This window comes from Bubalus bubalis, chromosome 2 (genome assembly GCF_019923935.1).
Source record: "Bubalus bubalis isolate 160015118507 breed Murrah chromosome 2, NDDB_SH_1, whole genome shotgun sequence".
NCBI lineage: Eukaryota > Metazoa > Chordata > Mammalia > Artiodactyla > Bovidae > Bubalus > Bubalus bubalis.
In genome coordinates, this window is record NC_059158.1 from 56,886,950 (window position 1) to 56,906,821 (window position 19,872).

Here is a 19,872-nt window from a genome sequence, read left to right on the forward strand (position 1 = left end):
TTATAAAGTGAAAAAATAGTAATTTAAAAGTATACTTAACCAAAGCTGCATTCTTTTAGAGTTATTGACAGAGGCATCAAAATTAAAGCCTTCAGTTGAAGTCTGGATGCTGAAACTTAATTGGACTCATGAGATAGCTGAATAAACAGATTCCCTCACCAGCTTTATTGAGGCAGTTGTAGTCTGTGTAATTCATACATGCACAGCTTGAAAAGAGAGACAGAATGTTTCTCATTGCGCTGGTGGTGGTTTTAGTTGCTAAGTTGTGTCCGACTGTCTGTGACCCCATGGGTTATAGCATGCCAGGCTCCTCTGTCCTTGGGATTTCTCAGGTAAGAATACTGGAGTGGGTTGCCATTTCCTTCTCCAGGGGATCTTCCCAATCCAGGGAATCCAACCCGCATCTCTTGCATTTAGAGGCGAATTCTTTACCATTGAGCCACCAGGGAAGCCCTGTCTCATCTCATTACAAATTAACATTTGTTAGGGTCTTCTGTAATTGTTCCAGAGTAGTGGAAATAATACTACATTCATGTTTTATTATTTTGCTATGAACAAAGCTAGTGGAGATGATGGAATTCCAGCTGAGCTGTTTAATTAAAATCCTCAAAGGTTATGCTGTTAAAGAGCTGTACTCAATATGCCAGCAAATTTGGAAAACTCAGCAGTGGCCACAGAACTGGAAAAGATGAGTTCGCATTTCAGTGCCAAAGAATGTTCAGACAGCCATACAGTTGCACTCATTTCACATACTAGCAAGGTAATGCTCAAAATCCTTCAAGCTAGGCCTTAGCAGTACGTGAACCAAGAACTTCAAAGTGTGCAAACTGGGTTTAGAAAAGGCAGAGGAGCCAGAGTTCAAATTGCCTACATTCGTTGGATCATAGAGAACGCAGGGGAATTCCAGAAAAATATCGACTTCTGCTTCATTAACCACACTAAAGCCTTTGACTTTGTGGAACACAAAAAACTATGGAAAATTCTCAAATAAATTGGAATACCAGACCACCATACCTATCTCCTGAGAAACCTATATGCCAGTCAAGAAGCAACAGTTAAAACTGGACATGGAACAATGAACTGGTTCAAAACTGGGAAAGGAGTATGTGAAGGCTGTGTATTGTCACCCTGTTTACTTAATTTCTCTGCAGAGTACATCATGCAAAATGCCAGGCTGGATGACTTACAAGCTGAAATCAAGATTGCCGGGAGAAATATCAACAGCCTCAGATTTAGAGTGGTATTATCTGCATATCTAAGACTGTTGATATTTCTCCTGGCAACTCTAATGGCAGAAAATGAAGAGAAACTGAAGAGCCTCTTGATGAGGGTGAAAGAGGAAAGAAAGAATGCAGGTTTAAAACTCAGCATTCAAAAAACTAAGATCATGGCATCCAATCCCATCACTTCATGGCAGATAGAAGGGGGAAAAGTGGGAGATTTTATTTTCTTGGGCTTGAAAAATCACTGTGGATGATGACTGCCTCAGTTAAATTAAAAGACATTTGCTCTTTAGAAGGAAAGCTATGACAAACCTAGACAGCAAATTAAAAAGCAAAGGAATCACTCTGCTGACAAAAGTGTATATAGTCAAAGCTATAATTTTTCCAGTAGTCATGTCTGGATGTGAGAGTTGGACCGTAAAGAAGGCTGAATGCTGAAGAATTGATGCTTTTGAACTGTGGAGCTGGAGAAGACTCTTGAGAGTCCTTTGGACTGACTGCAAGGAGATCTGACCAGTCAACCCTAAAAGAAATCAACCCTGATATTCTTTGGAAAGACTGATGCTGAAGCTCCAAAACTTCAAGAGCCAGCTCACTGGAAATGACCCTGATGCAGGGAAAGATTGAGGGCCGGAAGAGAAGGGGCAACAGAGGATAATACGGTTGGATGGCATCACTGACTCAATGGACGAGTTTGAGCAAACTCTGGAACGTAGTGAAGGATAGGGAAGCCTCATGTGCTGCAGTCCATGGAATTGAAAAGAGTTGGACATGACTTAGCAACTGAACAACACCAACCACAACAACATGTTTTATTTCTCAAATTAAAAAATTAATTTCAAAAGTTTGTCTGTGCTGGGTCTTCATTTCGACACGTGGGCATATCTAGTTCCTGCACATGGGCTTGGTTGCCCCAAGGCATATGGGATCTTTGTTCCCCCACCAGGGAGTAAACCCAAGTCCCTTGCATTACTGGACCTCCAGGGAAGTTCCTATTTATTTTTGGTATCATGGGAGTCAGGACTTAATCTCCCCACTCCCACCTTTCCTCCTCCATTTCCTTTCTGTTACCATCATCAGATGGTTTCAGGAGACAGTAAAGTGACAAGGATGTATTAAGTAGTACTGATTTTCATCCACAGGAAATCACAAATTTATTTTCAAGTCCCTAATTTAGTGTCTGGAATTAAGAAAGGCAAATGTAAGAATATAGAAAAATAATCATTGCTCTTTTTGAAACAAAAATGCAGAAATGCTAACACCCTTTATATATTTTTCATGATCTGATTTTTAAAATATGCTTGAAATGTGTTTTTAATTCATGCACATTTGTATTATTGGAATGTAAATTTAATTGGAGAGCACTAAAGTTGAAAAACTAAGCCCCTAACATTTTTTCTTCAGATGTTAGCCTAATATTGCCTGTATAGAAATGTAGATGCACATACTGAGAAATACGTTTCTATGGTTGTTACTTTGAGCCTGAAATTAGACAGACATACTTTTAGTATTCATATGAAATAAGATAGTTTATTCTACTTTTTACACTCGTCCTAAGAAATTTAAGAGGATAGAAATGAAGCTTAAGGTTTTTTTAAAATAACTTGTATAAAATGAGGGTCTTACAATAAACTTAAAATGATCTGTTTTATTATCAAACATCTGATGAAAACTTCATTTTAAAAATGTGAACAGTTCTCAAGTGATTTTACCTTCCTTCCCCCTGCAGTTTAGCCACCCTACACGTACAAAATACAGTTGCCTCAAGCTTTTAAAAACAGATGTTTCCTTCCACCAGGCTAAATTTTACAACAAATACTTACTAAATTATTTATTTATTCTTTTTTGGGGGGTGCTGTGCTGGATCTTCATTGCTCTGCATGTGCTGTCTCTAGTTGGGGCTGCTGCTGCTGCTAAGTCGCGTCAGTTGTGTCCGACTCTGTGCAACCCCATAGACGGCAGCCACCAGGCTCCCCCGTCCCTGGGATTCTCCAGGCAGGAACACTGGAGTGGGTTGCTATTTCCTTCTCCAATGCTTGAAAGTGAAGAGTGAAAGGGAAGCTGCTCAGTCATGTCTGACTCTAAGTGACCCCATGGACTGCAGCCTACCAGGCTCCTCTGTCCATGGGATTTTCCAGGCAAGAGTACTGGAGTGGGGTGCCATTGCCTTCTCCCTAGTTGGGGCAGGCAGGGGCTATTCTAGTTGGCGTGCTCAGGCTTCTCATTGCAGTGACTTCTCATTGCAGAACATGGGCTCTAGGGTGTGTGGGTTTCAGTAGTTGCAGCACATGGACTCAGTAGTTGCAGTTCTTGGACTCTGGAGCGTGGGCTCAGTAGTTGCGGCTCACAGGCTTAGTTGTCCCATGGTATATGACATCTTCCTGGACCAGGGATTGAACCAGTGTGCCCTGCATTGCAAGTGGATTCTTAACCACTGGACCACCAGGGAAACCCCTACAACAAATACTTATTAGCACTTAATCTGTCAATTGACCTTTTTTCAAATTGTAACTGGTTTCTGCCATTAAGTCAAATTGCTCATTTTGTAAATAGGTTGACTAAAAGCTAGAAATGATGCATATTAGAAAAAGGTACAGGAGTGTAAAAAAATGTTCATTTAAAAATGTTTTCTGGTAGTGTTACAGTGCTGACATATTTGTAGTGAAAGTACTTTTTCCTTTCCCAGGTGTCATAGAACGAAAACATCGCCATGGCTACAGAAATTGGTTCTCCTCCTCGGTTTTTCCATATGCCAAGGTTCCAACACCAGGCACCTCGACAACTGTTTTATAAGCGACCAGATTTTGCACAGCAGCAAGCAATGCAGCAGCTTACCTTTGATGGAAAACGAATGAGAAAAGCAGTAAACCGAAAAACCATAGACTATAATCCATCTGTAATTAAGTATTTGGAGGTAAGTTCAGTTAATGTGCTTTAGATGACCAAACTTCGGTTTTTTAAAAAGAAGAAAAGTTTTAAAATGTAGGGTAATGAGTATACCTGTGTTTTTTGCATTAGGAGGATGAAATAACATTTCAAATGGGGCCAGTAACCTCAATTAAGTAGAGTACTGGGTGGGGTTTTTTTTCCCTCTGAATGCATGAATAATTTCAAAAAATTTTAAAGACTCTAGTTTAAAAATACACTTTGTTCTAAAGGTTCACAACATATATCAGAAGAGAGTACTTTTGTTCCAATTGTAAAGTACTCATTAAACTTGCAGTGTATGTAAAATGTTAAGAGATTACCAACATAAGGATATTTGTACGAGAACATGTGTTCAGAATAGTGATGTGTGTGTCTAGTACGCTGGACTCTTCAAGGCCCTCAAGGAAAGGGCCTATGTTTACTTAGAGGATTGAGCATGTGCTATAGTCTTCTTGGGTGAAACTCTGATACGGCTCTGATAGGGTGTGTGAAGGCAGAGTAGGGGTCTACCTAAGCCTGGGTCAGCTTGACAGATCTCCCCTGTGAGGTCTTTATTTATCTTAACCTTTTTAAAGTCTCTGATTTGCTTTTTATTACCATCTCCACTTTAATCGGGTTTTGGTCTGTTTTGCTTCCTATGAAGAAAATTTGTCTACTTTTCATTGCTGCTGCTGTTAAGTCGCTTGAGTCGTGTCCTCTGCGGACTGTGTGCGACCCCATAGACGGCAGCCCACCAGGCTCCTCCGTCCGTGGGATTTACCAGGCAAAAAGTACTGGAGTGGGGTGCCATTGCCTTCTCATTACCTGAGACAAATTGCTAAAAGACCTATATGCCTAATTTGTGTGTTGCAGGGACTTAGCAGAAAAATATTCATTCAGAGGTAAAGGTAGATTTAGGCTTTTTCAGATGTTTCAGTTGAAAAACTAGACTAAGAGAGTTTGGGAGGAGTTAAGAAAACCAAGACCAGGATAAGAGGAATTGTTTTGTGCTGAGGAATTTGAAGGAATTGGGAATGTCTGTCTATGAGAATGTGTTGGGGTCACCAGCATTTTGGATGATTGGTTGGGCATAATATGAGCAAAGAGAGGAAATTCTAAACAATGTCAGTAGGAAAAAGGGGAAATCTCTTAAGATAAATACTATTATCTATGTTTTAGAACATAGTGAAAAAGTTTTATTCTTCTTTTTCCCCATTTGATGACAGCTTACATTTTGTAAATATTTACTTAAGTTTCAAGTTGAGTATAGATTATATATTGATTGATTGATTGGTTGATTTTTAACAGAATAGAATATGGCAAAGAGACCAGAGAGATATGCGAGCAATTCAGCCTGATGCAGGTTATTATAATGATGTAAGTATAAGATATATCATATTAGTTTAATAAAAACCTCTTTGCTTGGACCTAGGAACTGTGAGATCTCTAATTTAAACATGGACTTTTCTTTTTACATTTTTTTTTTTTTTATATAATTAAAACATTCCTGAAAGGATAGTGTATCTGCATAAACCATGTTTGTTTTTTTTTTAACCTGCATTTAAATTTTTATTTTAATCTGATAATGGATGAACTTTTGATTTGGGGCTTAAAGCAATGTCCAGCAAAAGGTTGCACTGCCTAAGAGTCTTGATAATAGAGAAGTTAATTTTAAACCTTGCTTGTTATGAATATGTTTAAGTGTGTTGACTTTGAGAAGTAATTTGGGAAATCTGGCTCTTGAGTTTATTGTTCATTTAGTAATAAATAATAGGCATTTAACTTTCCTGTACTTTAATTTTCTTCATTTGATTACTGTAGACTAATATATTACAATACTGTCCTGTATGGTCCTGAATTTGTCTTTAAATGTTGAAATAATTACCTTACCATGTCCCTGGTTTATACCCTGTGCATGATCAGAAGCTCTTTAAATCTAATTTTCTTTTTTTGTAGCTGGTTCCACCTATTGGGATGTTGAATAATCCTATGAATGCAGTAACAACAAAGTTTGTTCGAACATCAACAAATAAAGTAAAGTGTCCAGTATTTGTTGTCAGGGTAAGTATTCTGTTTGATACTTTTTGGAAAAATTAATTTTGAAAAATTAACCTGCAAATATATTTAATAGGACAAAGAAAATGAAGCAGTGTTTAAAATATATAACTGGGATAAAAATCAGTATATTGCTTTTATTTTTATTTTGGAATATCCAGTTTATCTGTTATATCCATGTTTAGTAAGGTAGTACTTTTGGATTGCTTTTATGTTGCAATTTCTGTAGAATTCTCTCTGAGCTAGCCATGGATATATATTGCAGCAGGTGTCTGACTTGCTCTTGAATAGAAATGTTTTGTTGCAGTTTAGAGAACAGCATCTCAAGGTGAATCAAAACTCTTAGGGTTACTGGGAAGGGAAACACCCAAGAAGAGCTGAAGTCCAAAGGTAGACCATAGTTGTCATCAATGAAGGTACATTGTGGGTACTCAATACATTTTCGCTCAAATTTTTAAAATATAATATTAAACAGTACATTGACGTGGTTCAGATTATTAAAATTTGAAGGGTTTGTAATAAAGAAGTCTTCCCATCTCTGTGTCCCAGGCATCCAGCTAATATTCCTATAGATAATAGTATAATCTTTTTGTGTATGTGATTTGCTAGTAAGAAAGTACTTGTTGGTTAGCAGTATATCAAGTCCAGAAATGTAAGATAGTTAATAGTCAAAGTTGAGTGAATAAGAATTGAAAAAATAATGGGACAGAGGAAAGACATTTGTGGCAAATGAGCAAAATAAGCAGGTCTTCTTATTAGAGAGGTGTGATAAACAGCCCAGAGAACTGAGAGGGCTGAAAGAGATGCTGGCTTCAGCTCCATACAAATGTGACAGTCAGTCAGGCCCCCTCTTTGTTTCAGAGGCCTATTACAGTAGAAAACATTAGAAAAGGAACGTTATTTGAATGGCTTTTGTGTTAGTAGAGCCAACCAATTTGTAGTGTAATTTTGTATGGCAGAGGATTTGGTGAAAGGAGTATGATGTGCAGCTAATTTTAATTTCTCGTTAGCATAACACAGAAAACCTTTTTGAGGTGAATAGAATCTGAGCATTCCATGTGCTGTATCTCGTTAGATGGGTAAATTGCTCATTTGGAAATCAAGCTTTAAGGTCTTAGGAAATTTGCACATAGTGGAGACAAGTCCAGATTACAGGCGTTAAAGACATAAAGACTGTGGGTCCTGTGTCTACAGTGTGGTAGCCTGTAGTCTTTACCAAGTTGGGATCCATAGCAGATAGCAGAAACTAGGAAAGTAGAAGGGTTTTTAAAAATGATATCAAAATCGTTATCGTCAGGTAAGCAGTAAAAGGCTGGCTTGTCATGTGTATCTGTGTTATTTACCAAATAAACTTGATTTCGTATGTCTCATCCTATAAGCACCCTTGTATTTTTCAGCCCTGTGTCACACTTTTTACGGGGGAATGTAGGATTGTTGTATTGATATTTCTTGTGTTTACATCTATGGAAAACATGTGTAATCTGTCATAGAAACTTGAAAATAAAAGAAAAAGTACGTTGCGTTTTGAGTTGATAAGCATATGCCACAGATTCCTTCAGAATGCAGATTGTGACGTTGAAATACTGGGGTACTGTTAGTCATGCCTCTGTTGTATTGCTTTTTTTTTTGTTTGATACTAGATTAGCATGAGACTTGTCACTGCTTGATATTGTGAATGAAGAAGAACTTTATATGTATTGTACATTTAGTTTCCAGGAAAAGTTTGATAGCCTTGATTTCCTTAAATTGATATTTGTTGTTATACTGTTTTGTTTTGTTATTGTCATAAAACACTGGTAACTTTTCTGCCTGAATGGTCCACTAGCAGCTGTAATAAACCAAAGCTTTCACTCATTCAGTCTCTGAGTTTTTCTGGTGACTGACGATCTTATTTATTAGTATGATGATCTTCCATGTATACTAGAAAAAGTAGATCCTCAGATATTCTGTTTTGAAATGCTCTTTAGGGTGCCTAGGTGTGTGTAACTTAACAGGTTATTGTAATGCACTTACTCTTTTTAATTTACTTAATGAGCTAAGTGCTAGAGCTTTCCTTGGACTGTGTTAATTTCTTTTCTGGCTAAGTATTTGCTTATAAATCTGAGCCATATTCTGAAGTGAAAGTATTGTCCACTTAATGTCAATTATTGGATATTTTATAAAGACTTTCTGAGTGTTTTAAAAATTAATTAAGGTTGTGGATTTGTGACCTTGTGTAATGTCTTTTTCTTTCCCAGTGGACTCCAGAAGGAAGAAGGTTGGTCACTGGAGCTTCTAGTGGGGAGTTCACCTTGTGGAATGGACTCACTTTCAATTTTGAAACAATATTACAGGTAACAGTAATCATCAGATGGTAGCATCTTTCTGTGTTACTGGCGTTTTAAAACTTATAATTGGACAGATCATTGTCTTCCATCGTATCGTCTTTGATATGATGTTTATAAATGTTTTGTGTTTTCACAGGCTCATGATAGCCCAGTGAGAGCCATGACTTGGTCACATAATGACATGTGGATGTTGACAGCAGACCACGGAGGATATGTGAAATATTGGCAGTCGAACATGAACAACGTCAAGATGTTCCAGGCACATAAGGAGGCGATTAGAGAGGCCAGGTTTATACACAATATACCATTTTCTGTAGTCCCTATTGTCATGGTTAAATTATTCTCTAAGTGTATTCTGGGTGCAGAGATGCATGGGTTCTGTCAGATTCTGGGAAACTTTTTGCACCCTATAAACACAATATTTTTCTTTGTTTTCACACATTCACCATTTTGCTGGCACTTTTCTGAAGTAGTGTTGTCCCGATATGAGCCTTTGCAATATGTTAGAGATGTATTGTCTGCCGCATTTTGCACTGGTTTTCTCTTTTCATTTATGGTTAATAATGTGTATACGTTATTCATTTTTATTACCTACTATGTAAGACAAGAATATTTCATTCCAAATAAAGAATTCAGTCTTTAATTATACAACTGAATAAAATCTAAAGCCTACAGAAAACACCTTCAGAGTTCTCACAAAATACAAGAAAAAAAAGGCTTAAGTGAAGACCTGGTTGGCTTGGTTATGCCACGACTTCAAAAGGAAAGTATAGTAGGGCTAAAAACTCTCCAAGTAACTCTGGATGTGGCAAACATTAATGGATTAATGAGCGGGTTCTTTCAAGCTTTGGAGCTGTAAGCAGACCATTGTCAAGAAGACTGTAGGACTTTCCTTCTGATTCACTGTTGTTGACATCAGTAATGCAAATGTATGATAAGTGGGAGTTTAAAATATTTTCATTAAGTTGTATATTTTTACATATCAGTGAGATATGTATAGTAGAAATGGAAAAGAAAAAGTTTCAAAAACAAGCTTGAAGAAATGCTGCAGCTTCAGAAGAAAGCTAAGCAGTGTTCTTTATGGTTGTGCCACCCACACGAGGGAAGAGGTTGACATCTTTATAGAAACATCGTCCACTGTAGTCACTTGTTTCTACTTTCAGAATCTTAACAAAGACTTATTGGATAAACACACATCTGCAAAGACTGTGCCTTATTCTCCTGACTATACATTGAGTTTTCAAAAGTGGTCCTTTCTTAAGCATAAGGTTCAGACGTTCAGGGGAGTTCTTAGAGTTAAATGAGAAACTTGATGGTCTTTTACAGGGAGGAAGAAATGGATCCCTCTTTTACAGCATATTCTTTGGCTTTAAACAATCGGCATGTCCCCATGTTAGTTTCCTTCAAAAAGTGTAACATTCATGGGATAACTTGCGTGAAAAGAAGGTGTGAACATTTTCCACAAACCTTTTACATAAGTGAGAAACATCATATGAAGGAATGTTTTAACAACAAGTCTTAAAACAGCCTGCCTGAAACTTTTCAGCTTATCATTATATGAAGTTCAAAGCAGAAGCTGATGCTAGTTTTTTTTGAGCAGTATTCCTATGTGATTTTAAAAGACTTTACAGGAATATTGCAAAGAGAATTTGTTTAGTTCTATACTTTATCAGCTCTATGTTTTCTGTTGATACCATAGGAAATACTGTACTGTGGGGAGTCTGGATAGTATTAGTACTAATAATACCCTCATTAAGTTCTCTGAATATTGATGATTGAAAACTAAGAAGCAACTACTGTGAATTATTCTTTTGTTGAGATAGGTTGTTAGCTAACAGCACTCTATTTAAGGCCCTTCACGTTGGATGCTTCCCTCTCCTGTTTATCGCGCAGCGCAGTGTTTTATTTTTCCCTGTCTGAGACGCGCAGATAACCTGTGAAATGCTGACTTCTTTCCCCTGCTGTGTGTCTTCACGTAACAGTTTCTCACCCACGGATAATAAATTTGCTACATGCTCTGATGACGGCACTGTTAGAATCTGGGACTTTCTTCGTTGCCATGAGGAAAGAATTCTCCGAGGTACGTGTCCTAACAGTACTGATTGGAATATTTAAATAGGGAAGGCATTTGTGGTTTAAATCATCACAGTACCACAATACCAGCTTACATCTTCATTCAGTTGTTTTACATACACACCATCTCAACCAGGCTCTTTAAAGAAACCTGAACTCTTTCTGGTTCACAATCACTTTTCGTCTATTTTTACTATTAATATTTTGAGCTATAAATTAAATACACACACATTTCCTGCCTTGTACCCAGGATGGCTTTCTCCAACATATTGATGCTATAATTTTATTTATATAATTCACATTCTTCTGACATTCCTTTTTCAATAGGCATTAACCAAAGTCTCAGTAGCTACACTTCTCAATATTGGTATTTCTGAAAGGAGGTGGTTTTTCAGTATACCACATTTATACTACATGGGCCATTTGTTACTACATATTGGAGGGATTTTTATTTACTTTTATTGATTTCATAGTTATAAACTAACATCTGTGAATTACTCTAGCCTAGAAAAGAAATCCATATTTTCACTTGGATTAACTTAGTTTTCTAAGGTGGGGCTGTTGAAATAACTCACAGTAGTACATCAGCACTATTGATGTGAATTTAATAGTGTTAGAGTTAAGGAATTAACTGTGTGTTTTATATATTCAATACAAATATTGACACAAAAAACATTTACGTACATCTTGGTTTATTATTACCTAGGAAGGTAGTTTCCTCAGGTATTAACAAAGAGTACATTGTCTTCCATACTCTTGATTCCATTATGCCATAAAAGTATCATCTTCCTCTTACACATACATGCGTAGAGAGAGAATGGGTGCCACAGACATTGCGTGTCAAGAAATTACTATTCAGAGATTGCCCTTTTTTGTTCAGGAGTTGGTAGAGTGAGTTATCTTGCTTGACTTGTTTCTCACACCTTTTCAGACTTTTATTTACAGCATATAGAGTTTATGCTTTCTAGACAAGAAGTTTAGTGTTCTCGATATTTAACCCATATTTCAAGCCAGTATATTTTTTAATCACAATTTTTAAACATTCCTGGCTTTACACATTTTGTGGGTTTTATCCACAGTAATGTATTGTGATAGCTAGAATAAGGATATCATACCTGTCCTATTGAAGGGGTATACTCAGGATGAGGTCATAATATTGACAACCAGAAACTAGATGGAGCCTTTGAAATTATCTAATCTGTGTTCTTTTATGGATGAGCACCAAGACCCAGGAGATTAAGTGAAATAGTCAAGGTTAAATAAGATCAGAGCCAGGACTAGCTTCCTACCACTTGACACCTATCCTAATTCTACTATGAGAAGTCTTAGCTGTTAAACAATGATAGCTTTTTCTAGACTTTGAAAATCCTAAGAAATATAGAGGAAACCAAATAATTTTATGTATTGATGTAATTCTAAAGGATCAAAACCATTAATTTTACAATGGCCTAGACTATAATAACCATGAAGTCTGATATAATACCACTATGCATCTTGTATTAAATAAAGAAGAAAAACTAATATAAGATAGTGTCTTTAACCCCAAGTGCCAATGAAGTGTTACTCAGTTTTATTAATGAAACTGTTTCTAAACAGTGCTTAAGAACTTGATTCTTCTGAGATTTAGAATGTAAGTTAGGTATTAATTAGCAGTTAAATATTTTCAAATTTGAGTCCAGGTGAATTTGGATAAAATTACGTGAATGCTGAATCATAACCTGTTCTTCATATAGCTTAAAAAACAGACCAATATCATGTCTGTATTAACTGAGAGTTGAATTTTTTATTTTCTGTGGGTATTCTTTTAAGTTTTTACTATGAATATTTAAAAATGAACAAAAATGCAGTGAACCTCCATGTGCTTTTAGGATCTGTATTCTAGCTTACTCATGTTGTTGTCTTCCTGTAAACAGTGTTATATTTGCTTGATGGTCATGACTGTTTTCTTAGTACCTTAGTGAGTACATGAGAAATAGAAATACAGTCAACCAAGTTAATTATACCACCTAAGTAGTACTTCTGATAGTGGATCTGGTGTAGTGGATGGGTTGTTAGGTTCTAATTATCTGACAGAAAACTATCATTCCTCATTTTTCTAAATTTTCTGAGTTTTAGACATGATTATAAAGTAATGAAACCAGTGTTGTCATAATTTTCCTATTCACGTGGTGGGTTTGGGATCAGGGCACTTTGGCACTCAAGTTGTCTCAAGGGATGAGGTGAAATTCTTAACAAAGTGAAGTGAATTTAATTTAGTTCTATTCATAGAAAATGGAATCCCCAAGTTAAGCAAATAGGAGGCTTTTAAAATGTCTCTTGCCCTTTGTGAAGGTGCGATAGGCTGTATGACGTCAGGCAGGTAAGCACACTTCCACGGCGTGTTAGTGTTGTGCATCAGACCATCACTTGGGATTAAGTTAAGGAAATCCAACATTTTGATTGAAGGGGATATTTGTGAGCACATAGTCCAGCTGTTTATCGAATACTTTCCCACATCACTCCCCCAAACCATTTTTCTACTCACAAAACATTTTCAGTGATACAGTATTTACTATGCGTGCGTGGTTACTCACTCAGTTGTGTCCGACTCTTAGCGACCCTGTGGACTGTAGCTCACCAGGCTCCTTTGCCAACGGGATTTCTCATGGAAGAATACTGGAGTGGGTAGCCATTTCCTCCTCCAGAGGATCTTCCTTACCTAGGTATTGAACCCGAGTGTCTTGCATTGGCAGGCAGATTCTTTACCACTGAGCCACCAGAGAAGCCCATACGATATTCACTACCTCACATGAACCTCTCAAAAGAGGTTTAGTTTTATGTAGCTCTAATTTTCAGAAAGTTCTTTCTTTAAATCAGAAGCCTGCTTTCTCATAACTTGTCCTGCCTTCTGGAACACAAAAAATTAAATCTGAACTCTTCTACATGGCAGCTCTTCAAGTATCTGAAGACAGTGCTCATATCTTCTTAATGTCTTGTAGCTGTAAGCTTACAGGATCCCTGTGTGTGGCAGAGGCCATTATATGGCACTTTTGAGTACAGAATTTACAGTTGCTTTTTAGTGAGTGTCCTTACTGAGATTGTTCTTATGCTTCTTGGAAAAATAAGATGTTACACAAGAGAAAATAATCAGTATTTTTAATATTTAAATGAGCATCGATCTATTGTCAGATTTGCTACTTTGAGGTTGTCGTATTTGTTCCATAGATGGGAAAAGGACACACTTGTGAAGTTGAATATATTGCAGCATTGAGAAATACTGTGTGTATGCCCATCCATTTCCAAAGCATATGCAAATCAGCATAATTTACACACATTTATCTTTCTTTTCTAGTATGAATTACAGCACTCAGTTTAGGGACTGGGATTAAAACAACCTTTAAGCACCAAGAATACATAAGTCTAAATGAGCCTGTAGGTGTTTATGCACTTGACTTCAAGTGAAATAGAGGCATTAAAATCCATTTATTAGTGAGCATATATTGTATTCATGCTATCATAGGTAGAACACATTTTTAAAAAATAAAGTATGATGTCTTCCTACCCTCATGCTTCTTAAAATTTATTTTCACAAACTTAAAATGTTGGGGATTGGGGGAAAGAGTGAGAGTCTTAGAAGTGTGCTTTTATCAATATAAAGTTAGAAACAGATCATTTGTGACTAAAATGAAAATGAGAAAGATTGGAGATACAGAAGCAATAAGAATACTGTAGTTAATTTTAATAAGAAGTAAAATTTTATTTTTTTGTGCTTAGTTGTATCTGACTCTTAGTGACCCCATGGACTGTAGTCTGCCAGCATAATACATACTAAAAAGAATCCAATTTACTAGCTTTAGTATGAATTGTTTTACCTTCTTGATTTTAGCAACAGTAACTGACACATTACACTTATTCTAAGTAGTTCATTTAATCTTACCATTACCCCTATGAGATAAATAGAGTTTATTCCACGTTTTAGAAAAGAGTGAACTTCCCCAAGGCCATATAACTTGTAAGAGGTGAGGCTCAGATTTGAACCCCTCTCAACTCTAGAGTTCATACTCTGAAGCGTTATGTTAAACTGCCTCTTCCTTGTTTTAAAAGTATCATCAGCATAGATGTAATGTCTTCCTGAGCTGTGATGATTGAATTGTAGAATAAAGGTTTTTGCAGGGAGAGAAGAGAAGTATTGGGTAGAGAGAACTAGAGATTCTCAATTTTATTTTGCCATTCTACTTTGAAGCTGTCCATATAAGGTATAGGTTTTCAATCACAATGAATAGTTCAAACTGCAAATGAGTTACAAGCTATATACTGGGTTAAATAAATAAACATGAACATAAGGAGTTACACTGAGGCTTACTCAGGAGGTAAGATCTGTTTTCAGTTTTAAAATACACCATTCATAGAGAGGAAATGAACCCCTGAGTACACACAGCATAAGAAAATAATACTGTTAGTATTTTTGATAAGTCTCTGTGTATCTCTGCCTGACTGAATGTGACTGTGGTTCTTTAATGAGATAAGCCCCTCTGCGAAGATCTTTTGGTTTGGCCGTGTGTTTCTGAACTGTGTGAAGACATATTTACAAAGTCTTGAGTGTTCAAAAAAGTCTCTGATGCTTTTTTATTGGTAAAGTTTTATTTAAAATTGGCAAACCATGAAGTTTGCGATTAAGGGACCTTTATGTATTTGTACAAAACATTCCACAGAATCCTTTGTGTTCTCCCCAAGATGAAAAGCAAATACTCAGCTTCCTTTAAAATAGCCTGTAGCAGAATAACCCCTTTCACTAACATAGCATGTTTTAATATTAAAAGAACTTAGGGCACATCTTATATAATCGTCCAGTCATTCATGTGGGCCCATAAATATATTGGTTGATACCTGTTTTCCCTGTGTTTCCTTATTTTGAGGAAGCGTTTATTGAAGGCTCTTTTCCCCCTGCTCCCTTGAACAGACTGGATCATGGTATGTTTTCCTACATAAATAATTATCTGAGTATATCATGAGAGGGAAGAAGACTTAATATGTATGTCTAAAGCAAATTATTTGAAGAAATTAGTGTAGTAGGATCCTGAAATATTCATTTACTATGGTCCATTCATGTTTTACAGTATCGTTTTAGGTTTTTATACTGAGCTTTGTGCTAACTATGTACTTATTTAAAATATTGCACATATGTTCCAAAAATTTGTTGAAAATAGATCTTGGCTTTCTTGGGATGCCAGGGCTGCACACTGTTACAGTCATTCTGTGTTTTAATTAAGAGTAATTTCCAGACATTCTTTTGTGTATAGAGATTCCAATTTTTTGACAGCAACAAATCACTATGACTTGTCATCTAGGCAATCAGTTTTTATCTTTGCATTTAATAAATATTCTGTAATTGTCTGCTTCAGTTTGAGTGAGGCTTAAGTTTTTGTTTGCCAGTGAATTAGTTACCCTCTAGAGCTCGGCTGATCAAGATTTTTATAGTTTTTAAAATTAAAATTCAGGATATTGGAAAGAACTGATAAAAGTAAGGGTATAGTATGCTTTTGGCATCTTCATTTTCAGTGGGTAGATCCTTTAATAAAAATAGTATAGTTAAAATATGGTATCACCACAAGTAAGTTGTTTGACAGTGAAGGAGGTTAAGTACCAAAACAAATATTGTTTTTTTCATAGTCACTTTCTTTGTTCACTTTTATTATATATCTGAAAGCCATCTTAAAATTTGATTTAAATCAGATTGTGGGAATTTCTAAGAAGCACCTACAGTGGTGTGATCTCTTTAGTCATAAGAGACTAAGAATTTCTATTTAAAGGAAGAAATGGTAGTTTCTTGGTCATTTATCCTTCTCTTTTTTTTTTTTTTTTTTACAAATCGTGTCATAAAATAGTCTTAATTTGTCCAAAACACACTATTATGACTCAAAATCAATCTGCTGAGGCTTCTTTTTTTTCTTTCTTTTTCAGTGAATATATTTTAATATAGTTCTCTCTGAGAGAACTTTACCTTCTTAGCCTGGTTTTAGAATGTCACGTTACTTGCATTATCCCAGTAAAGTGTATCTACCTTAATTTGATGTTTTTAACTATTGAATTGGTTTCTAGGGAACCCCAGGAAGGGCCCAGCCACCACAAGATGCCTTTGCACAGGGATTGGTAGAGATTCTCTACCAGTGTGCAGCCCAGTGTGCTGCTGTGTGATAGCCTTGCCCTGACTGTGCATACCTCTTTGTAGTTCTGAACAGGCAAAGGTACAGACATGGTGTTGAGATCCAATTTAGGTTATATAACTTTAAAAGTGGCTAAGTTGCTGCTGTTTAAATCATAAGTGTTCTGCCACATTAAAACAGTTAGGAAGTACTGAGGGAAATCAAGATGAATGCAGACCAATTCTAGGCCAGAATACTGGAGTAGGTAGCCTTTCGCTTCTCCAGGGGATCCTCCCAACCCAGGGATCAAACCCAGGTCTCCCGCATTGCAGGTAGATTCTTTACCAGCTGAGCCACAAGGGAAGCCCAAGGATACTGGAGTGGGTAGCCTATCCCTTATCCAGCGGATCTTCCTGACCCAGGAATTGAACCAGGGTCTCCTGCATTGCAGGTGGATTCTTTACCAACTGAGCTATCAGGGAAGCCCAAAGAGCATTAAGGTGAGTCCAAGAGACTTCATACCTGGGAGCTCAATATTTTATCTACAACAGAAACTTCTTGTATAAAACAAAAGTAATTTGTGATACCAGAAGTCACCAAAGGTTAGACAGTTGGTCTTAGTCCTGTAAAGCCTACTAATTGCTTTTTAAAAATAGTTTTACTCTTCTGAAATGAAATTTATTGATAATAACCCATACATATAAAACTTTTCTTAAAGAAGGTACCAGTGCACATCCAAACAGACTCTGAAAAGAAAAGTCTTTACAGAATGCTTATTAAGGGCCATTACTGTTTCCATTGAAAACCAGTGGTTTGGAATAGAAATAGGTCATGCTAAAACAACCCTAGTTTTATAGAATTACCAGAGGGGGAGATAAAGGAATTGTTTTAAACCATAGTCAGTCTTTTGAATTAATCTGTAGGTCATGGTAGATCGTGGCATTATAGCTGCATGACTGACTGTTATTTCCAGAAAAGTTCATTGGATGTTTGTTATCTGTGAGGCATGTGTGCAGAAAGTGCTGCAAGATCCTTTACTTGGCCTCTCTCCTGTTTAATATTTTTTATTAAAGATGGCTTTTGCAAGTTTAACAGGTAATTCACAACTATAAGCAGAAATTCTCATCTAGAATGGATAGTGTCATCTTAAACCTTGTGAATAGAATATTATTGTATAAAATTTTAATTAGAGATAAATGTAAAGTTCTGTATTTAGATTTTCCATTTCAATTCTGGAGTTTACTAGATTGGTATATGAGAGTTCATATAAAAATAACCATGGGTTTTAGCTGATAGGTGTGAATTCTTGAGGTGTCATCCCATCCCTCACTTGTAAAAAATGTATGTTTCAGAATGATACGAGTGTGTGTGTTTAGTCTCTTTAAGTCGTGTGCAACTTTTTTGTGACCCCATGGACTGGAGCCCACCAGGCTTCTCTGTCCAAGGGATTTCCCAGGCAAGAATACTGGAGTGAGTTACCCTTTCCTTCTTCAGGGTATCTTCCTGACCCATGGGAATCAAACCCATGTCTCCTGCATTGCAGGCATTGTAGTTAGATTTTACGACTAAGTCACCAGTGAAGTCCTTCAGAATGATGGGGCATAGTTATCATGGGAGATGATTAGAATGGAGAAGGATCTGGGAATCATGAGGAAAAGTACAGGGAAGTTTAGTATTCAGCTTGGATAAGAGAATCTGAAGAAAAATTTTGTCATCTTCAAATATTTAAAGGCTTTTGTATGGGAGTAGGATTGGATTTGACTGTGTGGATCACAATAAACTGTGGAAAATTCTGAAAAAGATGGGAATACCAGACCACCTGACCTGCCTCTTGAGAAACCTATATGCAGGTCAGGAAGCAACAGTTAGAACTGGACATGGAACAACAGACTGGTTCTAAAGAGGAAAAGGAGTACGTCAAGGTTGTATATTGTCACCCTGCTTATTAACTTTTATGAAGAGTACATCATGAGAAACGCTGGGTTGGAAGAAGCACAAACTGGAATCAAGATTGCCGGGAGAAATATCAATAAGTCAGATATGCAGATGATACCACCCTTATGGCAGAAAGTGAAGAGGAACTAAAAAGCCTCTGGATGAAAGTGAAAGAGGAGAGTGAAAAAGTTGTCTTAAAGCTCAACATTCAGAAAACTAAGGTCATGGCATCTGGTCCCATCACTTCATGGGAAATAGATGGGGAAACAGTGGAAACAGTGTCAGACTTTATTTTTCTGGGCTCCAAAATCACTACAGATGGTGACTGCAGCCATGAAATTAAAAGACGCTTACTCCTTGGAAGAAAAGTTATGACCAACCTAGATAGCATATTGAAAAGCAGAGACATTACTTTGCCAACAAAGGTCCGTCTAGTCAAGGCTATGGTTTTTTCAGTAGTCATGTTATGGATATGAGAGTTGGACTGTGAAGAAAGCTGAGTGTGGAAGAATTGATACTTTTGAACTGTGGTGTTGGAGAAGACTCTTGAGAGTCCCTTGGACTGCAAGGAGATTCCACCAGTCCATTCTAAAGGAGATCAGCCCTGGGATTCCTTTGGAAGGATTGATGCTAAAGCTGAAACTCCAGTACTTTGGCCACCTCATGTGAAGAGTTGACTCATTGGAAAAGACTCTGATGCTGGGAGGGATTGGGGGCAGGAGGAGAAGGGGACGACAGAGGATGAGATGGCTGGATGGCATCACCGATTTGATGGATGTGAGTCTGAGTGAACTCCGGGAGTTGGTGATGGACAGGGAGGCCTGGCATGCTGCGATTCATGGGGTCGCAAAGAGTCAGACGCGACTGAGCGACTGAACTGAACTGAGGATTGGATTTATTGTATATGGCTCTATAAAGGAGATAGGGAGAAAATTAGGACATCATCATGTGTGCTAAGTCACTTCAGAAGTATCCAACTCTTTGCAAACCCTAAGGACCCTTTGCAACCCTCTAGGCCCCTCTGTCCACAGCATTCTCTAGGCAAGTATGCTGGAGTGGGTTGCCATGCCCTTCTCCAGGGAATCTTCCCGACCCCAGGGATTGAACTTGGATCTCTTACGTCTCATGCATTGGCAGGCTGTTTCTTTATCAGTAGTGTCACCTGGGAAGCCCTAGGACTTCATATTTGGAGTTAATTATGGAATTAATATGGAGTTAATTATGTTTTTT

The 19,872-nt window shown here is 37.1% G+C and overlaps 1 protein-coding gene across 10 annotated transcripts in view; it reads left to right on the forward strand.

Moving 5' to 3' along the window:
- The window catches only part of WDR33 (WD repeat domain 33), a 109,897-nt gene that overhangs the window by 44,099 nt on the left and 45,926 nt on the right, over positions 1 to 19,872 (forward strand). For all 10 annotated transcript variants that reach the window (XM_006061555.3, XM_025273005.2, XM_025273011.2 and 7 more), the window contains exons 2-7: positions 3,910 to 4,137; positions 5,439 to 5,507; positions 6,087 to 6,191; positions 8,423 to 8,518; positions 8,649 to 8,800; positions 10,495 to 10,592. In XM_006061555.3, the coding sequence (XP_006061617.1) occupies positions 3,934 to 4,137; positions 5,439 to 5,507; positions 6,087 to 6,191; positions 8,423 to 8,518; positions 8,649 to 8,800; positions 10,495 to 10,592 (724 nt within the window). In that variant the 5' untranslated portion in view covers positions 3,910 to 3,933. The remainder of the gene's footprint in view (positions 1 to 3,909; positions 4,138 to 5,438; positions 5,508 to 6,086; positions 6,192 to 8,422; positions 8,519 to 8,648; positions 8,801 to 10,494; positions 10,593 to 19,872) is intronic.